This window comes from Lathyrus oleraceus, chromosome 6 (assembly GCF_024323335.1).
Source record: "Lathyrus oleraceus cultivar Zhongwan6 chromosome 6, CAAS_Psat_ZW6_1.0, whole genome shotgun sequence".
In the NCBI taxonomy this organism is placed as follows: domain Eukaryota; kingdom Viridiplantae; phylum Streptophyta; class Magnoliopsida; order Fabales; family Fabaceae; genus Lathyrus; species Lathyrus oleraceus.
In genome coordinates this window covers 327,067,257-327,089,683 of record NC_066584.1, presented here as the reverse complement: position 1 = coordinate 327,089,683, position 22,427 = coordinate 327,067,257, and the positions used below count along the sequence as shown (strand labels likewise).

General features: G+C 35.5%; 1 protein-coding gene across 1 annotated transcript; it reads right to left on the bottom strand.

The window, feature by feature from the left end:
• Window positions 1–7,612: 7,612 nt before the first annotated feature.
• On the bottom strand, window positions 7,613–11,717 carry LOC127092686 (formin-like protein 11). The gene is made up of 4 exons (XM_051031566.1): window positions 9,573–11,717; window positions 9,184–9,374; window positions 8,737–8,972; window positions 7,613–8,458 (listed from the first exon to the last, which is right to left on the bottom strand). The coding sequence occupies exons 1-4, from the start codon at window positions 11,048–11,050 to the stop codon at window positions 7,730–7,732; spliced, it is 2,634 nt and encodes an 877-aa protein (XP_050887523.1). The 5' UTR covers window positions 11,051–11,717; the 3' UTR covers window positions 7,613–7,729.
• Between the last annotated feature and the right edge of the window lie 10,710 nt (window positions 11,718–22,427).

The window sequence follows — 22,427 nt, the reverse complement described above, 5'->3', positions numbered from 1 at the left end:
AAAGATGAATGGGGCGGTTGAGGCAGCCAATAAGAACATAAAGAAGATTGTGCAGAAGATGGTGGTGACCTACAAGGATTGGCATGAGATGTTGCCGTTTGCGTTGCATGGGTATCGAACGTCGGTACGTACATCTACTGGGGCAACTCCTTTCTCATTGGTATATGGGATGGAGGCTGTGCTGCCTGTTGAGGTTCAGATTCCCTCGTTGAGAGTCCTGATGGACGTGAAGTTGCAAGAGGCAGAATGGGTAAAGACCCGGTATGAAGAGTTGAGCCTGATTGAGGAAAAGAGGCTAGCAGCCATCTGTCATGGGCAGTTGTATCAGCAGCGAATGAAGCGTGCTTTTGACAAAAAGGTGCGACCTCGGGTATATCACGTAGGTGATATGGTGCTGAAAAGGATCCTTCCTCCTCAAAACGATCGTAGGGGCAAATGGACGCCGAATTATGAAGGTCCATTCGTGGTCAAGAAGGTTTTCTCTGGCGGAGCCTTGTTGTTAACGACCATGGATGGTGAAGATTTTCCATCCCCTGTGAATGCGAACGCAGTTAAAAAATACTTTGTATAAAAAGACCCGCTGGACGAAAAGAACAAAATAGTCCAGGCAAAAATGGGCATCCCGGCGAACCAAAAACAGAAAAAAAGGTTCGGGCAAAAATTAGGGATAAAAATGAAAAATGTACACCCGGCAAGTCGAAAACCTGAAAAGGCGACTTGGGCAAAAAGGGGTATCCCGGTGGACTGAAAACCCGAAAGGGCGGTTCAGGCAAAAGAGGGATTGAAACGAACAACTGCGTCTCGCATGATCGTTTTCGTTTTGGTTAAAGCATCATGGATAATACCCGGTAGGGATCAGTTGGAATCGTCTTGTTCTGAAGGCAGAATGCACAGAGAGTCTGAGGACATATGGGGTGTAACCGAGTTGGAACTCGATGAGATCACGAGTTTCACATTGCCATTAGGATAGATTTTTCCTTTTGAGCGCAATTACCTCTTTTCAGGAATTGCTTCCTTTGTATTGCTCAATTTGAGCCACACTTTTCCCATCAATAAAATGCATATTCAGTCAAATAATTTTGTTTTTGTCTTTCATTACCGCTTTGATTGCAAAAACATCTGATTATTTTGATAAGGAATCTTTGCATTTTAAGACATACAGGTTCCTTCCAATGCATGTTTATAAGATTGAATGCTTGAAATCTTATTTGGAAGGTTGAGTGACCCAAGTGTTGAAATCTTGACACGCCTGGGGCACGGTTTTATCTAATGATCTGTTTTGCAGGAACTGTTAGATATTTTCACTCACTCGCAGGTTGTGATGTGGAAGCTTTGTAGCAAATCCCCAGAGAGTTCGCTCAGGGACGAATATATGAAGAGAATGTCAGTGACGTTGAGACGTACGACGATCCTTGATGTTAATCAAGAAGACTCTTCAAAGTCGAAAGACTCGAAAGTATGTAATTCCCCGCAGAGTTCGATCAGGGACGAGTGCACGAAGAAGGGTGACGAAGAGACGACGAGAGACGTCCGACAACCCTTGAAATTAATCAAGAAGACTCTTCAAAGTCGGAAAATTGAAATTTATGTATAAATCCCAGGAGCACGTCTCTCGTCGAGCGCGGAGCGACTTGGAATACAAGATGATGGAGCAGAAAAGGTCCAGATGAGTCTGGGGGTTCTCAAAAGTGGAAAGCTGATACGAGACTGGAAGGTAGATACCGTGGTTCGACGAGTCGATGGGTGTTCTATACCAACTTTTCTCATTTCCCAGCGAGGTCCCCAAGCAGAGTTATAGGACTAGCTCCCCAGCAGACTCAAGGTCTGTGGACTTCCCCAGCCGAGTCAGGATGGTTATTCCCCGGCAGGTTTACAACGGTGTTTCCTCAGCAGCCAGCCCAGTAGCAGTGCTATCCCCGAGTGGAGCGGGTTTCAAAGAAATATATTTCCAGCAGTGTTCATCCTACCAGTGGATTGGACAAGTTTCCGTAGCGGACGGATGGATTTTTGCGTCCCCAGCGGAGTCAGGATTGATATCCCCAGTAAGTCAAGATTGGAGTATCCCCACAGAGCGTTGGTGGTGTTTATCCCCAGCGGTTTCTCGAGTGGATTGGGTGCAAAGGAGGTTCTTCCCCAGCAAGGGTTGCCTTTTCCCAGCAGCAGTGATTCCCCAGCATGGTGGAAGTCCGAGCGGTGACGAGATCCTCAGCGGAGTGTCTCGTATTCCCCAGAAGAGTCCCTTGAGGGGGATATTTCTTTTTATGCATTCATCACGAAAAAATAACATGGCATATTGCATAGAAAAATAAATGATCGCGTAGCATTTCCATGTTTATGGAGCATTACGCAGAAAAAATCAATCATGCATCATATTACAGGCATAAGCTAGTCTCAAGCTGTGGTTACCGTTTGAGAGGTGATGTTGCATCAAAGTTTCTGTCAAGCGAGGATGGGAGCGATAATCCAAAGAATTTTTCCGGTATTCAGACCGATGTGGCATTCAGGCCAGTTTCCGATTCTCAGATCGAAGAAGTTTCCGACGATCAGGTCGAAGCACTTATGGCAATCAGGCCAGTTTTCCGGTGTTCAGACCGAGGCGGTATTCAGACCGATGTGGCATTCAGGCCAGTTTCCGATTCTCAGATCGAAGAAGTTTCCGACGATCAGGTCGAAGCACTTATGGCAATCAGGCCAGTTTTCCGGTGTTCAGACCGAGGCGGTATTCAGACCGATGTGGCATTCAGGCCAGTTTCCGATTCTCAGATCGAAGAAGTTTCCGACGATCAGGTCGAAGCACTTATGGAAATCAGGCCAGTTTTCCGGTGTTCAGACCGAGGCGGTATTCAGACCGAAGTGGTGTTCAGACCAATTTTCCGGTATTCAGACCGAAATGGCGATCAGGCCGATGTTCCGGTAATCCGACCGAAGTGGTTCTCAGACTAAGAAGAAGCAAAGAAATTTCGGGGTTCAAGAAAAGCATAAAAAAAAAAGAGATGATAATCCCGAGTGGATGTGTGGTGATCAGGCCATGGTTGTCCCTGTGTTACCATTTATTTTGGTATCCAGGTCGACGTTTCTTTCGAGTTGGTTTCTTCGCCGATGCTGACAGGCGTTGTTAATTATTTTCCCATCAGAGTGCAAATTGTTCGTCTGTTCTTGGTATTCAATCACTCTTCATCCTGATCATCCGAAAGCCGAGGCTATTCGTATCGACAGGTTCACAGTGGATTGAATAGGGGCAGCTGTAACACCTCAAAATTTGCCCTCCTCTCTTGGGACTAGCTAGCATATTGCATATCATTTTTTAGGTCATTAGGCATTGCATATTGCATATCATGTGGTTACATTGTGCAAGCCATTCTCCCAAGTCTTGGTCAGAAGATGAGGAAGTCAAAGTGCAAGCTAGGGTTTCATTTGACTGGTCATTGATCATCTGAGGATGTGGAAGTTGAAATTAGGGTTTTGTGATTCTCAAGAAGATTGGTCTTCATCTTGATTACAATGATACATCATCATCATGGTTTGTCATCATCAGAAGATTGATCAGATTTCTTGAGATTAGGGTTTTGACCACTGGTCAACCCTAATCAGTTGCATTGGGCCAATCAGGGCATGGTCAGGAGGTGGGGTCTATGATGGCTATGGGGTTCATAATATGATTGTATGGAGATTATTGAGGTTAGGGTTTCACCCTTGAGCCATTTCAGTTGAAGATTGGAGCTCAGATTGATCTATGCATTGCCAGATTCATCTATTAGATGAAAAGTCAACTGTGGTCAACTGTACATGATCTGATGAATTTGGAGGTGGAAATGAGTTGGATACACTTCATTCATGTTGGAACAAGTGTTATTTGACATCTCAAAGCTCAAAAATGAAGGAAATCGAGTCAGGACAAAAACTGCCAAAAATAGAAAGTGACTTGTAATTGAAGTTTCCAAAAATGGAAAGTTTTTGACCTCAAAGCCACGTGTCCAAGGAAACTTCAAATGGAAAATTGTTCAACATGAAAGTTGTAGATCTTGTTCTCACCTTTCCAAAAAGTCCAAGAACTTGAAAATCCCATGTATGGTTGGAAAATTATGGCTCAGTGAAATTCAAAAATGACCCATAATCAGGAGGCCATAATTTCCACATGGTTTGTCCAAATTGCAAGTTCTTTATATGCACAAACTCCATTTGACATGTACTTTCATGGTGCATAATTGGATTTTCTCAAAAGTGGTCAATGCAAAAAGTCAAATTTCAACTGGACAGTTAAAATGGACCAGGGGCAAAATTGTCCAACTTGTGAAATAATTGGAATTTTTGAGTGGGGATTTTTGCTACACCTCATAAATGGTATTTGAAACTTGTTGGAATCATCATACCAAGCCTAGGCCTTATGGTTTGAAAATTGGCTTGTGAAATGAAATTGCAAAATTGGACAATAAGCTATCACATGGTGAAAATGAAGAATACACATCCAATGAGAGTGGAACAAGTTGCAATAGCTCATGACAGGTATTTGGAAGTTGTATGAGCTGTCCATGAGGTGGCAATGAGCTGGCTTTGGAAAATACATTTTTGCCCCTAAGCTTGAAAATGACACTTTCACTAATCAAATGCAAATTGGTTAATTAGCATAATTAAGCTTGGATTAAGGTATCATATATATTCTTAATCACATCCAAATCATAACAGAAAATCACACATCCCAAAATCAGATCAAAAAACTCTTCATTCTCTCAAATTCCTTCAAGAACGCAAAACCTAAAAATTCATCAAACTTCATCAATTTTGGCTCAATCTTCGAAATTCTTTTTGCATCAATCTTCTCTCATCATCATATCCATCTGTTTTGGAAGTTTGGAAGGAAAGGAGTGTGGAATCGCAGCTGTGCAAACAAGCTTCATCTATGGTAAATCGAGATTGCAAGCCCTAGGAGCTACTACAATTGCACCTGGACGCATCAATCATCTTCCACAAGTTCATACTGCATCTGTTTGGAGCTAACACGCGCGAATTCATCCAATTTCATCGCTGCCATTTCCAGGTGTGTAAAATCCGAACATCATGATTTGTTTAATGCTTATGTGCGTTCTATAGTTCGTTGATTGTAGAGCATCGTGATGGTTTTAGTTTTGTGAATGGATAACCGTAGGTTGAGTAATCTGGATTTGAAGTTTCGAACCAAAACCCTAAGTTGATTGATTCGCGTGATATAGCAACATTTAGGTTAGATTAAGTTGATATTTGGATTGTACATGTTAAGACGGTTCGAACGGATATTCATTTGCGCACCAGGATAAAAATCTCTGTATTTTTATTTGTTCATTATTAGACTTGTTAGTGGTGTTTTTGTTTTGGAAAAACTTTTGCTTGTAAAACCCAATTCAACCCCCTCCCATTTCTTGTGTTTTTCACACCTTCAATTGGTTCTAGAAAATGTGAGTGTCCGTTCAAGGTGCATGGTTACATGTTGGCAAACATAAATTAGAGATTTAATGTGATATGTGGTTTGCATAACCATGATTTGTGTGAAAAATTAGCCGATCATCCTAGTGTGTGTCGGCTCATACCGAAAGAGAAGGAATGCGTTGCTGACATGACCTTGAATCTGGTTCAACCGAAAAATACACTTGCGACATTGAAACAGAGACGACCCAAAAATATATCAAATATCAAGCAAGTGTATAATTTATATTCCTAACTAACAAGACGCTTATGGGGGATAGAATTGAGATGCAACGACTCTTGAAATTGTTGGATGAAACTGTTGTATGATAGAATGTGTGTTGACCTGACACACTACAGTTTTTCGGAAACCTTTTTCCCACTGTGCACCACACCACTTCAAAATCCAAATGATCGTATCATGTGCATTGGGTGACTTTCAAAATCAAGTCATTTTGTTCAAGTTTACTTGAAACCAGGATGCCCTATACCACTTACATCATCTGAGTGAATGACTCATTCAACCACAAAAGTTGAGACTTGTCTTAATCATTTTATGGAAAGGATGCAAGAATTCAAGAAATTAAACAACATTGAAAAAGAGTCAAATGCACAAAAGTCGAAGGGGGTACCACCAATAGATTTATCCGGCGACATATGTTTCTATTCATTTTAATTTCTTATTTTACTGGACAAATAAGTGTATGTAATTGTGGCTCAATATAAATGTAGTATTATATATTCACCATTTATTCATATTTTATCTTAATGCCTTTTTTATCTTCACCATAACAACATTTGTGTTTTTTATAAATGAAAAAACATGTTATGTTTTAGAGTTCTATTTTGAAACTGGTTCAGGAGAAGTTCCGGAGATGCATCTCCGGAACAAGATAATATGGTGCATTTCTAGAGAAATATCTCCAGAATCAGCATGCCAGTCATTGAGTGGTCCACGTTGATCTATGTCTTCTATAAACTAAGGTGCTCTTGTGTTATATTTCACACAAATTGAAAATGTCTCAAATGTCACAATTAAGCATTGATTGGTATGTCGCAAATGTCTCGTTCCCCAGCTCTACACCCGGGCGCACGTTCAAGCTCAACGACTTCACCTCCCTCAAAGATATCAAAAACAAAATCCATTATCTCCTACCTTTCGGAGATAATCAAAAGACTGTGAAGCTTGAGTACCATTCACCGTCGATTGACAACTAAGGGAAGATTGAGTTCAACAAATTTGAGTTCAAGACGCAATCGGGTGTTAGGTCTATGTGGAATATATTTTTTCGCTTCAAAACAAAAATTCCGCTCGAGTTGGAAGCGACGATTTCAAGATCGCTTGAAGATATTCTAAAGATGTTGAAGCGTCCACCTGAATATTGAAGTGTAATGTTGTATTTTATGTTGAACTCATCTATGTAATCCTAATTTTATTTTATGAATCTTAATTTCAATTTGGAAAATTACAGGTTTTTGGATCTGATACAGATATGTCTGTCTTACGGAAATGTAACTACGAGAAATTTCTAGAAATGCATCTTCGAAATAAAATAAACAAAATAATAGGATATCATTCTGAATGGTCTTACTTGAGTGTGTATTGGGATGAGTCCGAAGACACATCCCCAAAATATAGGACATTTGTGAAAAATTGCGTGATGCTGGAAAAAGTACTCTAAGAAATTGTCTTTTATTTTCATATTTCTTAACCGATCTCCTATGAAAACCTTCGATTTAACCTTTTTAGCATGATAGTATTGTTGGGTTGAAATTAAGCAATTTCTATAAATATGAACTTTTAATTTATTATTTGAAGTCAATTTAGTAAATTTCCAAACTATTTACCGTCTACTTTCCAAATACAAAGTATGCGGAAAAGAAATAGTAACAAGTTAGAATAACAAATTTTTTAAAGAGAAATGATACTATTACACCAAATAATACACTTACACCGTAATTTCTACCATAAATACATGCTCATCATTTTTTAATATTCTTTTATCTCATTTTAAAATCTGTGTCAAACTAAAACAAGGACATACATACGGTGTAGATGGCATACGGTGTAGGAAAATGGTGTCATCATAGCATGACTGTTTTTTAAAATGTAAAGACCATTCCATTGCCACTACTTGTAGTAGCACTATAAAATACAAAAGAAAAAGTCCACATATACCAAAAGTCCATACAATAAAAATGAGAATAAAATTACACTCAAGTTGTTTGAAAATTTGAAAAATTCCTATGAACACACACATACATAAAAGTGTAAGTAAAGTCAAAGTCTAATCTATCTGAAAGGAGCAAGAGGATTTGGAGTACGTGAACCTTTAGACTTTCTAAGCTCTTTACAAACATTATCCAACATTCCCATAAAATCTCTCACAATCACAAATATCCTAAGTGGATTATCCTCTTTACTAACATCTCCATGAAAATATTCTGTTATTTCTTTAACACGTTCTATCACTCCATCTTCTTCACCTCTCAATTCCTTCAAATTTCCATCCACATATTGTAAGAACACTTTCATAGACATCACAAAATTATGACTCATTTCATCCTCATGCAACTCATTTTCCACCAAGTGTTTCAGCCTAACCATTCCGTCGTATAGATTTGAAACAGAACTTGCAAGAACATCTAAGTCAATTGTTGCTGTCTTTTTAACGTTGTATAATTCTGTGCTGAGACCAGACACTAGTTCTAGTCCCATTTTTCTGTAATCTTCTTCTTTCTCTTCTTCTGTTCGGTTTTTGTTGCTTTTTTGGCTTATTTTTCCCATTATGCTGTCTGAAACTCTTATTCCTTCTGAACGAACAATCTCTTGGACAACAAAGTGGAGTAAGGTGGTTTTTCCATCTGTTCCTTTGACGTCTGCTAGCTTGAGTAGGGCGTCGAGTTTGAACGCTCTTGCACCTCCCCTTATCGTTCCCACGTTCATTCGGTTTCCTGTTTTCAGTACTGCTTCTAGAAGTTTCAAGAACAGTCTGCTTGATCTTAGCTCCTTACATGCCTCCTGATATATGATATTAACACAAAATTGGTGTGAAAACATTTAATCTATAATACCTTTTTTTGACGAATCGAAGCGACAATAGTTAAATCTCATTGTATTGATCTATAGTACAAGACACTTCAAATTGAAGACATAATATGATGTGTCGTGTCTGATAACAACATAGAACATATATTATGTTGTAATGATCTCAGACACCGAACACGTTTTCAATTTGAAAAGTCAGGTGTTAGATAAACTAATGTCAATTCGTCGTCTTTTTAGGACTAAATGATTACCTCTAGCATTGAAAATGAGTTTCTTAGGTGAACAACTTCATCATCAAAAGTCTCTTTATAAAGCATAGTTTCTACTCTTTGAAAAGCAAATGGTACACAAAGCACTGCTCTCACAAACTTTTCGGCGGACCCCAATTCATTGATGTTACCTTTATAATTGAAGAGTTTTGACTCTTCTTCTTTGGTAGGTACCATTTTCACTAGTGCCTCTAGTTGTTGCAAACACAAACCTTTCCCTGCTTTTCAAAACAACTTCAATAACATCTTTGAAAACATTAATTTGACCATAAATTGTCCTCAAAATATGGTGTAAAACCACATGCTTCTACATTCAATGTTCCATTTTACTTTATAACAATAACATTATTGTTACATTATGGTTTTTATGTGTGACAAGTGTTGAGTCAAAAGAAAGTGTGACAAGTGTTGATAATTGATGAGATTTACCTTGCATTAATGCATCACATACTTGTTCGGCCGTTGCATTTAGAGCTTTTGAGAGTATAGTTATGTTCTGCAACCTCTTTGGATCGAGTACATGCTTGCTTGGAGATGGTGTTTTGCTCTTACTTTCATCATTTTTAATTGAACTTTGAAAATTGTATCCAAAAAGTGACTCAATCATTTCCTCATCAAACCTGATCAAAATTCATGATATGCTTAAACAGTAAAAATTAAATAAAATAAATGAACAATTCTAAAGTTAATTACTACTTCTTTGCAATATCAGGAAGTTTGACAGTATCACGGTGTACCAGACTAATTTCAAGAAAATTGCAGGGTTACCGTGATTTTGTCAAACTCAGCTGCAAATTTAAACATAGGTATGAACTTACTCAAATGAGCTTGATCTTAGTTTGTCCCAAACCATTGTGCGGTTTGGTGCAGCTCTTACTTTGTCCCAATGAAGTGGTTTGAGTTTAGCCAATGGTGTACCATCTTTACCAAGTGGGGATTGAGGGAATTCATATGGGGGAGGAGGAGGTGTTTTGCCCTTGTTGTTGTTGCTATTTCCTTTTGGAAATGGAGGAGGACATGGTGGTGGTGGAGGAGATTTTGTAAGGCTAGGAGATGGAGAAAATGGATCTTTTTTAGGACTTTGGTTTGATCTTGAAGAAGTTTCTGAATTTATAGGAGAAGACAAAGTATGAGATGTTAAGGAAAGTGGAGAGTGAGATGAAATTCTAGATGAAGATGTTAGTGAATGTAGAGAAAAGAGTGGCATTTTCAAAGGTGGTGTCGGCGGCGGCGGCGGAGGGGTTGGTGGTGGAGGAGGAAGAGGAGGAGAAGTGGAAGTAGATGTTTTTGTACAATAAACAAAAGTTTCAATCTCTTCATGTGTGTTTGAGATTGAGTTTTGTGGAGAATTAGGTTCTTTGTTTTGTACCAAAGAAAATGAATTTTGAGGTGACAACAGAGATTGTTTGTCACTAAGACTACTACAAGCAGAAGCATTAGAAAGTCTCAAATTTGATTGTGAATCAACCAAAGAATGAAAGCTTTCATCCTCTGATGAATCACAATCTTCATGAACAATTTTATCAGAATTTTCCATTTCCACCTCTTGATGAACAGAAACAATTTCCTCACTAGTCTTTTTCAAGCCACAAACATTTTGTTGTTCAATATCTTCACCTAATGCATCAAGATAAAACAGATCTAGCCCTGAATTTTGATAACTAGTACCTTTTGTTGTTCCTTTGCTATTGCTGCTAGATATAGGCATTGTTCTCTTTGGTTTCTTCTTTTTGTGATTTGTGAATTTTTTCCTGCAGAATAACATCAAACCAAAAGCACCAACCAAGGAAGCAACTCCAACAGAAACAAAAACAGCTACTAGTATTCTTGTATCTCTTCTGCCTCTATCATCCTCATGATGAACCTTCTTAGGTAGTTGATTCCAATGAAAATGATGTTTTTGATGATGAGAATGAGAATGCAAATGCAATCCTTCAGATGGTGCCGGTGCCGGTGCCGGTGCTGGTGCTGGAGAAGGTGATGTAGCTTCTTCACCATTGGATTTAGAATGTACCCCTTTGTGAAAACTCTTTAAACCAAGCAAAGATCTAAACTTTTCAACTATAAAACCTTGTTTCTCTTCATTCTCATCTAAACCGGAGATTTTCTCAACTTTCACCACCACCTCTTGATGTTTCTCCTTCAAGAAATAACTATCTTGTAAAGTATCAACATGGAAGGTTCCAACACTCAAAATGTGAGTACTTTGTGATGATAATGATGATAAAGGAATCAACAACAGTGTCATAATAATGATGAACAACATCATTATAAGAAACTCAGAACCAAAACTCATTTTATTTTTCAACTAAAAGTTACAAAGACATCAATGCAAATGCAATGAAACTTTCCTCTTATAAAAGCTAGTTTCCTTTTTGTTTTTCATTTGGTTTGTGCTGGTAAGAAAGAAAGAAAAAAAGAAGATCTGAAACACTGTCTTTAATGCTACTCCAAGCAAAGCAAGGAACCCCTGAACCTTTGGCAGTTGAAGTTGTACAAGGCCTTCATTACTCTTATCTCTTGTTACATTAATTCAATCTACCCTACAATCAGAAACACTGTTAATGCATAAGTAAACACTCTTTTGGAAACACTTTCCTTCCTTACACTTTGACTTAATTCTTTTGTCTTGTGTGCTTTTTTTATTATCATGTTTTTGTCAGAAATGTAACACACTTCCAACAAACTTTTTAGTATTAACTTGAGGATGATTCAAAAAGGTTTAGTATATGAGAATTGAGACATGAACATAAAAGTTTTTACTAAGTGATTTAGTAAAAAAGTGGATTGTGATTGTGATGTGGGGTCATGTTTTGTTGGACTGGCCTAACGACATACGGTGATTCTATAAGATTTCTCCAACCCTTAGGTGGGGACAAACTCAGCATAGAGAAAACTAGACATGTAACAAATGGATGAATATAATGTTATGATTGATAAGTGTTTTTAGATTCACCTAATTAAATATCATAAATCTAATAAGAAACTTTTTCTGAAAATTTCACGTGAAGACATGTAGGTAAGGCTAAAAGGAAGATGTTGATTTGTTTAATAATCAGAGGTTAGAGTGAGTGAGTACTTGTTTTGTTTATTAATTCATTGTTCACTATCAAGTGTGTTACTTTTGTATAAGAAAATTGGATTTGAATCATTAGCCACTTGAGTAGTTGATGAGGAGAGAGAAAGTGAGAGGGTGTGAGGAGGATAAGAAGAAATTGAAATTGTGTGTCAAAATGAGAAACAGTTTGGACATATGATCTAACTTTGGAGAATGCTTTGGTCTTGACATCTGCTTGCAAAACCTGTTATGTGTCGCATTCCCAATTAAGTTGTCTTGTTATGGCATTCAAGAAAGCAAATCAAATGCGACTTGGTGGTCATGTAATTTATTGTTGGAATAAGGATAAGTGTAGAAGATTAAGTAAAAATATAATAAAAGATAATCAACATGATTGATTTTTTATTATCGCAATTGATTAGTGTTTACATAAAAACTATAGTTCAAATGATTTTTATCTAATAATTAGAATTACAGTGTTACAAACAATATATAATATTACAATTCAAATTACAATAATATCTATGAATTGTACTCCCGCACCTCATTTACCTACCCACAACAAATAATTTGGTCTAAGACCTGTTTAGAATTTTCATATATTATGTTTCTCTTTGTCTTAATATGAGTCATACTCAACGATCTCTATCTTATCGAATATCAAATTCTTATGCAAACTTCTTGTATAACGTTCACATCTTGACAATTAGGAAGACAACAATGGTTGAACTTGTCACTGATTCAACATATCAGTTGCATTCTCCGAAGTATGAACTTTTTCAAGTAATTAATGTCGGTCTAGATGCAAGTAACTTTCTAATCTTGTGAAATCACATATCAATATGTTTCGTCCTAATATGATACACTTGATTATTTGTCAAATAAATGACACTCTGACTATCACAATGTAATTGAACTCCACGTTGCTCAACACTTAATTCTCTCACCAATCATTTAAGTCATAGGACTTCTTTGGCAACTTCACATGTTGTCATGTACTCTACTTCAGTTGTCGACATGACCATTATGGATTGAATCGATGATTTTCAACAAATAGGTGTTTCTGTTAAAGTAAAGAATACCTTGTTGTAGACCTTTTATCATTCATATCACCAACATAGTCTAAAATCAACACATCCTACAACTGAAGGATCACCATGTTCATTGCTCAACATGATACCGTGATTTGTTGTACCTTTCAAGTATCTGGAAATTCACTTGACTACTCGCCAATGACATTTTCCCCAATATGCACATAACTTTACAAACTTGATTTACAACTTATGCCAAATCAGGTCTAGTGCAGATCATATCATACGTTAAACAACCAACATCACAGGTATAAGAAAACTTTGACATATACTCAGCTTTTACATATGTCCAAAGACAATGATCCAATGAGAGATTAGTGTGATTTTCCAATAGAGTATTCATAACTTTCGAATTACTCATGTCAAACTTGTCTAGCACATTTTTAAAATATTTTATTTTAGAGAACCATAATTTTCTAGCACTCTTATCTCTGTGAATTTTCACACCAAGTATCTTCTCAGAAGAACCTAAGTATTTCATGTCAAGCTCCTTTTCTCACCTAATTTTTAGTTCATTAATGTCATGTAAATAATTAACAGTAATCAGTTATACAATATCAGGAAAATAAAATTTCAATCATCAAGGCTCCTAACATAAACATAATAGTCATAGTCACACCTTCTATAACCAATCTGAAGCATGCATGAATCAAAATGCTTGTACCATTCATGTGGAGAATGCTTTAAACCATACAAATACCTCTCCAATTTACAAACTAGTTTTCCATGTCCAGTATCATTAAACCCCTTAAAAATCTCCCCTTCTTTTTCTGTTACTGTTGGTTTTCTTTTGAACACTTGCTTACGCCCGATTGCCCTTTTCCCCTAGGAAAATGAACAAGCTCCCATGTATAATTTTCTTCAAGGACTCCATTTCTTCCACCATGGCACACGTCCACTTATATTTCTCTCGGCTAGCTATAGTATCTCGAAAGGTGGAAGGGTCTTAAAAACTAGTAATAAACGCATATGCTTCCAAGTATTCATATCCACATCTTTCTAGTTGCTTCGTTGAACATTTTTCTATGTCACATACAAGAACTTAATCATGTAATCCACCTGAAACTTCAGATTTGTGGTTAGTTTCAATAGCAGAACCTTCACACATATTATTCACTGGGAATTTTAGTTTCAATACCTTTTTGGCATCAGAGTTTGGTTCCTTTTTTAGTTTCAATATCAGATCCTAGTTCCTTTTATAGTTCAGGAACTACCTGCATATTATTCACTGGTGGTGGATAAACATCCAACTGAATCACCTATTTATTAGAAGTTCCTTCAATTGAATAATTCATTTTATTGTGGTGTCTTACAAATTGAGAAATGCCTTTGAATACCGTGTTCTTCATAGAACCTCTTAAAATTCAAATCAATGTACTATATCCATTGCAAGTATTTCATTTTTTTACCTATTTGATTATCTACCTCTACCTTCCACAACTTGAATTTGGTAAAGAATTCATATTTTTTCTTCAAGAAATAAACCAAAACCTTTTAAGAAAAATCATTTGTAAAAGTCACAAAATACCTGGAACCACCCATAGAAACCTCTTTGGTATGCCCCCACACATTAGAATGCACATAGTCTAAAATTCCCCTTATTTTGTGCTTTCTAGTCTTTAACTTAACATTTCCCAAGTACATAATACTTGCACAAATACATCTTACAAATAGGAATACCATTTAATAGATTTCTCTTATGAAGTTCCATCATCCCACACTCACTCAGATGTCTAAGACGCATATGATAAAGTTTGGTTGCATCATTATCAGACTCAATTGTTACGTCATCACTTACAGTTGTGTTCTCCAACACTTTATAGATATTACATGCAGTCCTTTTTTCTCTTATCACAATCAAGACACCCTTTCTAACCTTCATTATGTTCCTATATCCATCAGACATATAAGAGAAACCATTTTCCTGTATAGTACTGAGGGGTATCAATTTCTTCCTCAATTATGAATATATATGACAACGTTCAATATTCACACACCACCATAGTTCATGGAAATTTTAATTTGTCCAATGCCAATGATAGTACATGATTTATCATCATCCAGAAAAACAAATCCAAAATCACCTTGTCATACCCCAATTTTGCCCCTCATTCAATAAATCGATACATAAATTATAGTTTTTATATCTATGCATATCATAACATGCATCTCATACCGCATAATGCCTAGAATATCAGTAAAAATAAATTTTCGAATCTACAGGAAAATTGGTTGAATCAATTTTCAAATGTGCGTCAAATCAGCAGGCAAAAAATTTCAAAATTGATCTTGCAGGCGCCAATTTCATTAATCTACGGTTTGCGTAGTTTTACCTGGTGTGCTCGTTTTAATTTTTTGACTACTTTTTCGGTCGCATTTCGGTCAATCTGAGCCTTTTAACCGGTCAAAGTTTATTTCAAAATTAGTTCAAACGCTGTATATTTTCGAGAGGTTTATTTTGCACTGATCATTTTGGTGTAGTCGGTTTAATTTTTCGAGCATTTTCATACCCGAATTTTATTCATCTTGAGTCATTTTATTTTTATTTCTTTGTCAAAAAGTTCATAATAATTAATCCATCTAGCGCAGTCGCCCGTTCGCAATGATGGACTAAACATAGTAGCCACTGAACTTTATTTATTCCTAAAAAGGAAATGAGAAATATCGATAAAACCCAAGAAAGAACGACAATGATTATGGTCGTCATAACCAAATCAGGGTTCGAGAGTCGATTACGCAAGGGGAAGGTATTGACACCCCTCACGTCCATTATACTCAACGGGAACCATTAAGTTAATTGCGCGTATCAGTGTTAGCTGAGAATGTTAGGCTTCTCAAGTTATTAGGCGGGAAAGAATAATAGGATCACAATAAAAGAGAAGATGTTTTTGGATTTTTGCAATGAAGGGGACTAAATCTAAGTTTTTTATTTATGGGCCTAACAAGATTTCACAGTCCTGCTCCTACGTATCTCAATAGAGAACTCAAGGCTTACGTAGTTATAGGTAGAAAAATGTTTGTTTATTGGTCGATTTTAGCGAAATCCAAATTGTATTAATTGACGAAGAACATTGTTTTACCCAAAATAGGTGAGGAACAAACATTTGCATCACGTCGAATGGATTTACAAATCAACATTCGAAAAAATATCACTTATCTCAACTCAACAATTATGGGTGAAACATTGCTTTGCATCATCTTAAGACAGTATATCTTTCGTTTAAGAAAAAGCTTTTCTGATCAATCGCACAGCGGTGAAAAAGAGTTTGATTGGTTGAATGTATTTTTGGGCTTGAAAGACGAGTATTTATAAATTGCAAGCTCTTACAACTTGGGTCTAATACTCGTGACTACATTTGGATATTTCTCCCAAGTAATCATTTTCTTTCAATTTTATTAAGAAAAGGGTTTGAATATTTACAAGTGTTTTAGAGGGAAGACGAACACTTATGGCTTGCAAGCTCTTACAACTTGGGCCTAACATTCGGGACTACGACTGGACCTTTCACCCAGGTAATCTTTTTCTTCCAATTTTATTTAAGAAAATGGTTTGAAATGATTTGATGGTAATTGAAATGCAGACAAATAAATGCGAGTACGCAAAGAGAAAAGAGCTCATTGTAAGAAGGCCCAAGAGTAAGTCACGGGACTGAATACCAACCTAAACCAAGAGCAAACTGAATTTAGCTCTAAGCTAACTTAGAGTGGATTCATGTATGAATCACTCTTTAAGAAGCCGGACATATATCTATGCGCCCAAATGATTTCGAAAGCTAAATTGAACTTAAGCTTTGAAATCACAACGCAATTGAATTGATGCAACAAATAATCAAATAATCTACTTAGCAGTTAAAATGCAATTAATTAATTAAATTGTGATTAACTAATCAAATAATAAAAATTAATTAAATACTAATTAAATAATTAAACTAAACTAAAATAAATAAAATAAGAACACTAATCACAATAAGAGTGCATATTAATACGGGGATTTATGAAGATAACTATGAGCTTGAAGTCCAATCTCAAACTAAACCTAAAAATAAAATAATAAATAAAAAAATAAAAATAATAATAATTAATTAAAATAAATTAAAATAAATAATTTGTATTTTTAATGTAGTTTCTTTTCTAAAGAAAACAAATAAACCAAAGAATAAAACTTAAACAAATAAATAAAATAAATTGAACTCAAATAAAAAACTAAATAAAAAATTCTAACTTTGAAAATCTAAACATGTAGGTTATGAAGAAAATTTTAACGTGGCAGCATGGCATATTGTTTCCTTTTAGAATATAGGAATACTACTAATAGAAAATCTAAATATTCTCTGTCACAATTTTATCTCCAAAAAAAAAATATGGACTAAAATACAAAAGAGTAACCCCCACATACACAACAAATATACAGAAAATATGATTCCTAATACACATAAAATATTAAACAGGATTCCTAATATACACAGAATATTAGAAATTTAACTTAGGAGCAACAAGTTATCATACAAAACACGAAAGAGTTGCGAGAAAAAAAATTATTTCTGACTAAGGTTTGATTTTAAGCGGAGGATAAATAGTGGTTGGAGTAAGGTTGGTTTTCAAGTTGTTGTTATGAAGAGGGTGGTGATGATATTATAATAAAAATGGGAGAAAAATAGAAAAGATGGTTAGTGTTTATTTTGATATGGGGTGAAGAAGTATCATGAATATTAAGTGCTATATGAGTTCTCTTTATATTGAATGAAAGAAGATCACATACAACTCCTTTGCTTTCCACTTTCCATTTTCTATATGGTGGATTGGTTCAGAGAAAACAAAAGAGAACAAGTGGATTGTTGGTTTGTTGTTTGAAAAATGGGAGAGACGTTACCAAGGGCATGATGCGTCACTTTTTTTTGAGTGGTCTCTCCTTTCATTTTGCTAATGGTGTCACCATATATAGCATGAGTTTTAGGATTGCAACTTTATTTAATACCAACAATGCCCTTTAGAGTGTTGTTAGTATAAAAATAGATATAAACAAATTAGATTAAATAAAAATAATACTAATATAAATAAATAAAATTAAATCGGAACCAAAACATAAAAAATCATAATTAATTATTATGAACTTTTTGACAAAGAAATAAAAATAAAATGACTCAAGATGAATAAAACTCGGGCACGAAAAATGCTCGAAAAAATTAAACTGACTACACCAAAATGATTAGCGCGAAATAAACCTCTCGAAAATATACAACATTTGAACCAATTTTGAAATAAAATTTGACCGATTAAAAGGCTCAGACTGACCGAAATGCGACCGAAAAAGTAGTCGAAAAATTAAAACGAGCATGTCAGGTTAAACTACGCGAATCGTAAGTTAATAAAATTAGCGTCTGCAAGATCAATTTTGAAATTTTTTGCCCACTGATTTGACGCACATTTGAAAATTGATTCAACCGGTTTTCCTTTAGATCCAAAAATTTATTTTGACTGATATTCTAGGCATTATGCGGTATGAGATGCTTGTTATGATATGCAGAGATGCAAAAGGTATAATTTATGTATCAATTTATTGAATGAGGGGAAAAATTGGAGTATGGCACACCTGATCTGAATGTAGTTAACCATCCCCGTTGTGGCGTAATGTCGTAAGAACAACCAGAGTCAAGAATCCACATATTTGTGCACTTGTAGGATGAAACACATAGTATATATGCTTTACTGTCATAATCACCAATATGAACCACATTTGTATAATAAGATGAGCCATGCTTTCTATTCGAACAATCCCTCCTCCAATGCCCAATATGCTTACAATTATAACACTAAGTTGTTTTCCGATTCTTATATTTAGACCTCTTATTTCTAGAACTTTATTTACCCTTGTTCCGCCCACGATCTTGACCCCCCTCACATACAAGCCGTCTCCTTGAGTTTCTTCCTCTACACTCTGTCTCCTTTGAAAATGAAACAAAAATGTATATGTACTCACATCAAGATTGATAGTGTTTTTCACATAGGTAAAAGTAGTCATCAAGTGGTCATAATAACATCGTAACAAGAACAACACAATAATTTTCTTAACCTCGTCATCAATCTTCACCCCAAGTCTCACAAAATTGGTAATTATATTATTAAAGACATTGACATGCTTCAAAATTAGATCATTCATGCATCTTTAGATTTTATAGTCTTTGCTTCAAGAATAATTCGTTCATCGTCATTTTTGGACATATAATGACTCTCTAATTTGTCCCAAACCTCATTCAAGGTCGTTAGGTCCAGAATATAATACATCACTTTTCTAAGAACATATAGGCAAATCAATCTCGCATCCTTATCAATATTGGTGAGCATTGTGAGTGTCAATGGACTAAATATTAAGGATTAAAAAGAACTTAACACCAAATATGAATCCAAAACCTTAAGGAAATGATATTATAAGTCCTCCCTCTTATAAATTCAATATTTCCACGATTTCGAGTTGATGCTTGACTTAACCATTCACACTTGAATTTAACAATCTTCCCCATAAGTGTGAGTCACCAATATCTCTAGTCATGATCCATACTGAGATCTCACTTACACTATCCCACCGAGTCTATCCATGGATGATACCAATTATTAGAATAACAACCAGTATTGAATATTAAAGAGAAACAAAAGTAGAAGACATTGAGCACAATAAATATTTGTTAACGCAGACCAATAATGTTTACATCTGCGACTATAAAGCATCTATAGTTTCTTTCATTCTTTTCTAATAACTAATGTTATAGTGTTTAAGCAATTTATATAATACTACGACTTAATTTACATTAATACACCTGAACCGTATCATGGGGGCTACTGCTCCTGCAACCCTAGTCACCAACCCATAAAAAAATAGTTGAACTTAAGACCCATTTAAAATTTTCACATATAGTGCTCTTCTATGTATTAATATGAGCCATATTTAACATTTATATTTTAGATATTGATAGAAAAATGTATTCTTCTTTGCAGATCTTTTACCTTATTTTTATTATGACAATATGTGGCAATAATAAACTTTTGCATGTCAAATCGTGATAAAATGTAAACATATTTTATTTAAGTAGTTTAACTATAGTAAATGTATAATGAAATTTATTTAATATTGGTTTAAGTGTAACAAAATTTTAGACTATGTATTGTAGTCCATATTACACACTCTTATCATCGACTCTCAACAAATATTATTAAATTTTTATATTAGATATTGATGGTATATCAAGTGTGCTAATGAGTGTCACATTAGATGAAAAAATGGATGTTGAACACTTTATAATTGAAAAGATCCATGTACTAAACACCTTATAGTTTTGGGATAATACTATTGAGAAAACTTCAATCTTGAAGTTAGCTTAATCAATTTTGATGAACAAGAATTAATCTTTCTGAACGATCACGCCTCTTCTTCTTCACCTTTCACTCAGGTGAAACAACCACTCTTTGGTTGCAAGATGATTCTACACCACACATAGAATTGAAAGAAGAAAATAATAGTATTGAAAAGAGAGAAAAAAGAAATTCTGGAGGAAGATGATGAATGTATTACTATGCAAACTGCACTCTAAGTGTTTGATACAATGTGTGTCGATCACAACTGTGATTTCTGAAAACTACATAATGAAAAACTTATTCCAAATGAAATGGAGTTCCTATCTATTTGTATATTGATTACTTTCACTCCAAGTAATTAAAAAAATAACTAACTCAACTAAACTAAGCTAAGTTAATCTATTTCGACTATGCCTACTCCTTCGATAGCTATATGCTTTGAGTGCATCCTTCGACAGACTTCATTTGACTTTCTATTAAAATCTAAAAAATACATACTTTGCTCGACACAAACTAAACACCTTTCGACACCTGTGAAATATAAACACACTATTTTTACTTCGACATAAAGAATTACATATTTAACACACCACTTAATTCATTGTGTCTACGATATCTACATTCATCATTGTTCTTTATCTCTTGAATAATTTGACATGCACAAGCTTCATCATTATATATGCATTCTGATTCTCTGATCTGTAATGCTCCAAGCTCAACTTTCCATTCGCTACCTGCTCTCTCAGGTAATTGAACCTTATTTTGATGTGTTTGCTTCATCCGTGTGCTATCGTATTCTTTTCCAAGTTGATAGATGACATGTTGTCGATATTCATGGTCATTGGTCCATGATTATTCCCTATAATTTCTTCGACTAGATTCATCATCCATGTTGCTTGGCATGCACATAGTGAAACTGCTAACTCCATACGGCTGGCGCACCACCTAACATGAACACATATCATGTTGTCAATTTTCTATCTTTAGCATCACCGTACCAACTAGAGTCAGTGTAGCCCACAAGCTTGCATTATTTTCCTTTATCGACTGAAGGAAACAAAATACAATAGTCGAGTGTTCCTTTGAGATACCTTAGTATCCTCTTGGTGGCTGGAAGATGAGATACCTTTGGCTTTTACATGAATCTACTGACCATGCCTACACAATAAGCTAAATATGGCCTTGTGTGACTGAGGTATTTAAGTAATCCAATGAGTCTTATATATTGTGTTGTATCGATATCATATTCAGTCAGATCTTTTGTCCGTTGCAATTTGGGCTGAACTGGAGTCAAAGTTGGATTGCAATCTTGTATCTTAAATCTCTTGAGTATTTCACCTACATATCTTCTTTGGTGAATCATTAAGCCTCTTCTAATCTTGTATAATTCGATATGAAGTGTCATACGGTGAACTGACTTGGGGTATTTTTCTTTTTATCGCAATGTCGCGGATAGCAAGAGTCGCCACCGACTTTTCTTTTATCCAATAAGGAAAGGTGGAAAAGAACAGGAAAGACCTTAATTTAGATTCTTAGGTTCGGGAGGTACATTATACAAAGGGAAGGTATTAGCACCCTTTGTATCCATGGTTATCCATGGGCTCTTAATTGCTGGATCACTCATATTTTTGTCTGAAAAGTGTTGGTGAATTGTTTAAAAATGTTTCGAAAAGAGAGTTTAACTTTGTAATGATTCTCGTATGAATGTATACAAAGTAGTTATCTCGTTTGATTTTGAAAAATGGTTTAGAAAAATATAACTTGGTAATGATTCTAGTATGAATGTATACCAAGTGGTGATTTTCTAGGACTTGCAAAGTGTGAGGGGTGGAAAATGTTTTAGGTTATGATCCAGTAATTGAGAGTTATACCTTCCTAAGGTCGTTATGGGCATTTCCTATCCTTATGAGGGTAAAACTGTCCTTACTATTGAGAAGTAAGTAGTTTTATCCTTTGGATGTAAAAGGGTCATTGTAGGGTCATCGATAGGTCATTGAAGGCAACAGTTGTAAGGATACCTTAGCATTCGAAGGGACGATCATCATTTAACCGTAGGCTACACCGAAGGGTCATCGAGGGACAAAATCGCATTTTCGAAGGCAACATCCGAGGGACCATGATTTATTTTATGATGATTTAACCGAAGGGTCTTTGCTAAGTGTATCCCTACATTCGCG

Coding starts and splice junctions, on each gene's coding strand:
- LOC127092686 (XM_051031566.1), bottom strand. CDS start 11,050: ATGAGTTTTGGTTCTGAGTTTCTTATAATGATGTTGTTCATCATTATT. Junction 8,973..9,183: donor ATGTGATGCATTAATGCAAG/GTAAATCTCATC, acceptor TTTGAAAAGCAG/GGAAAGGTTTGTGTTTGCAA. Junction 8,459..8,736: donor ACTCATTTTCAATGCTAGAG/GTAATCATTTAG, acceptor ATCATATATCAG/GAGGCATGTAAGGAGCTAAG.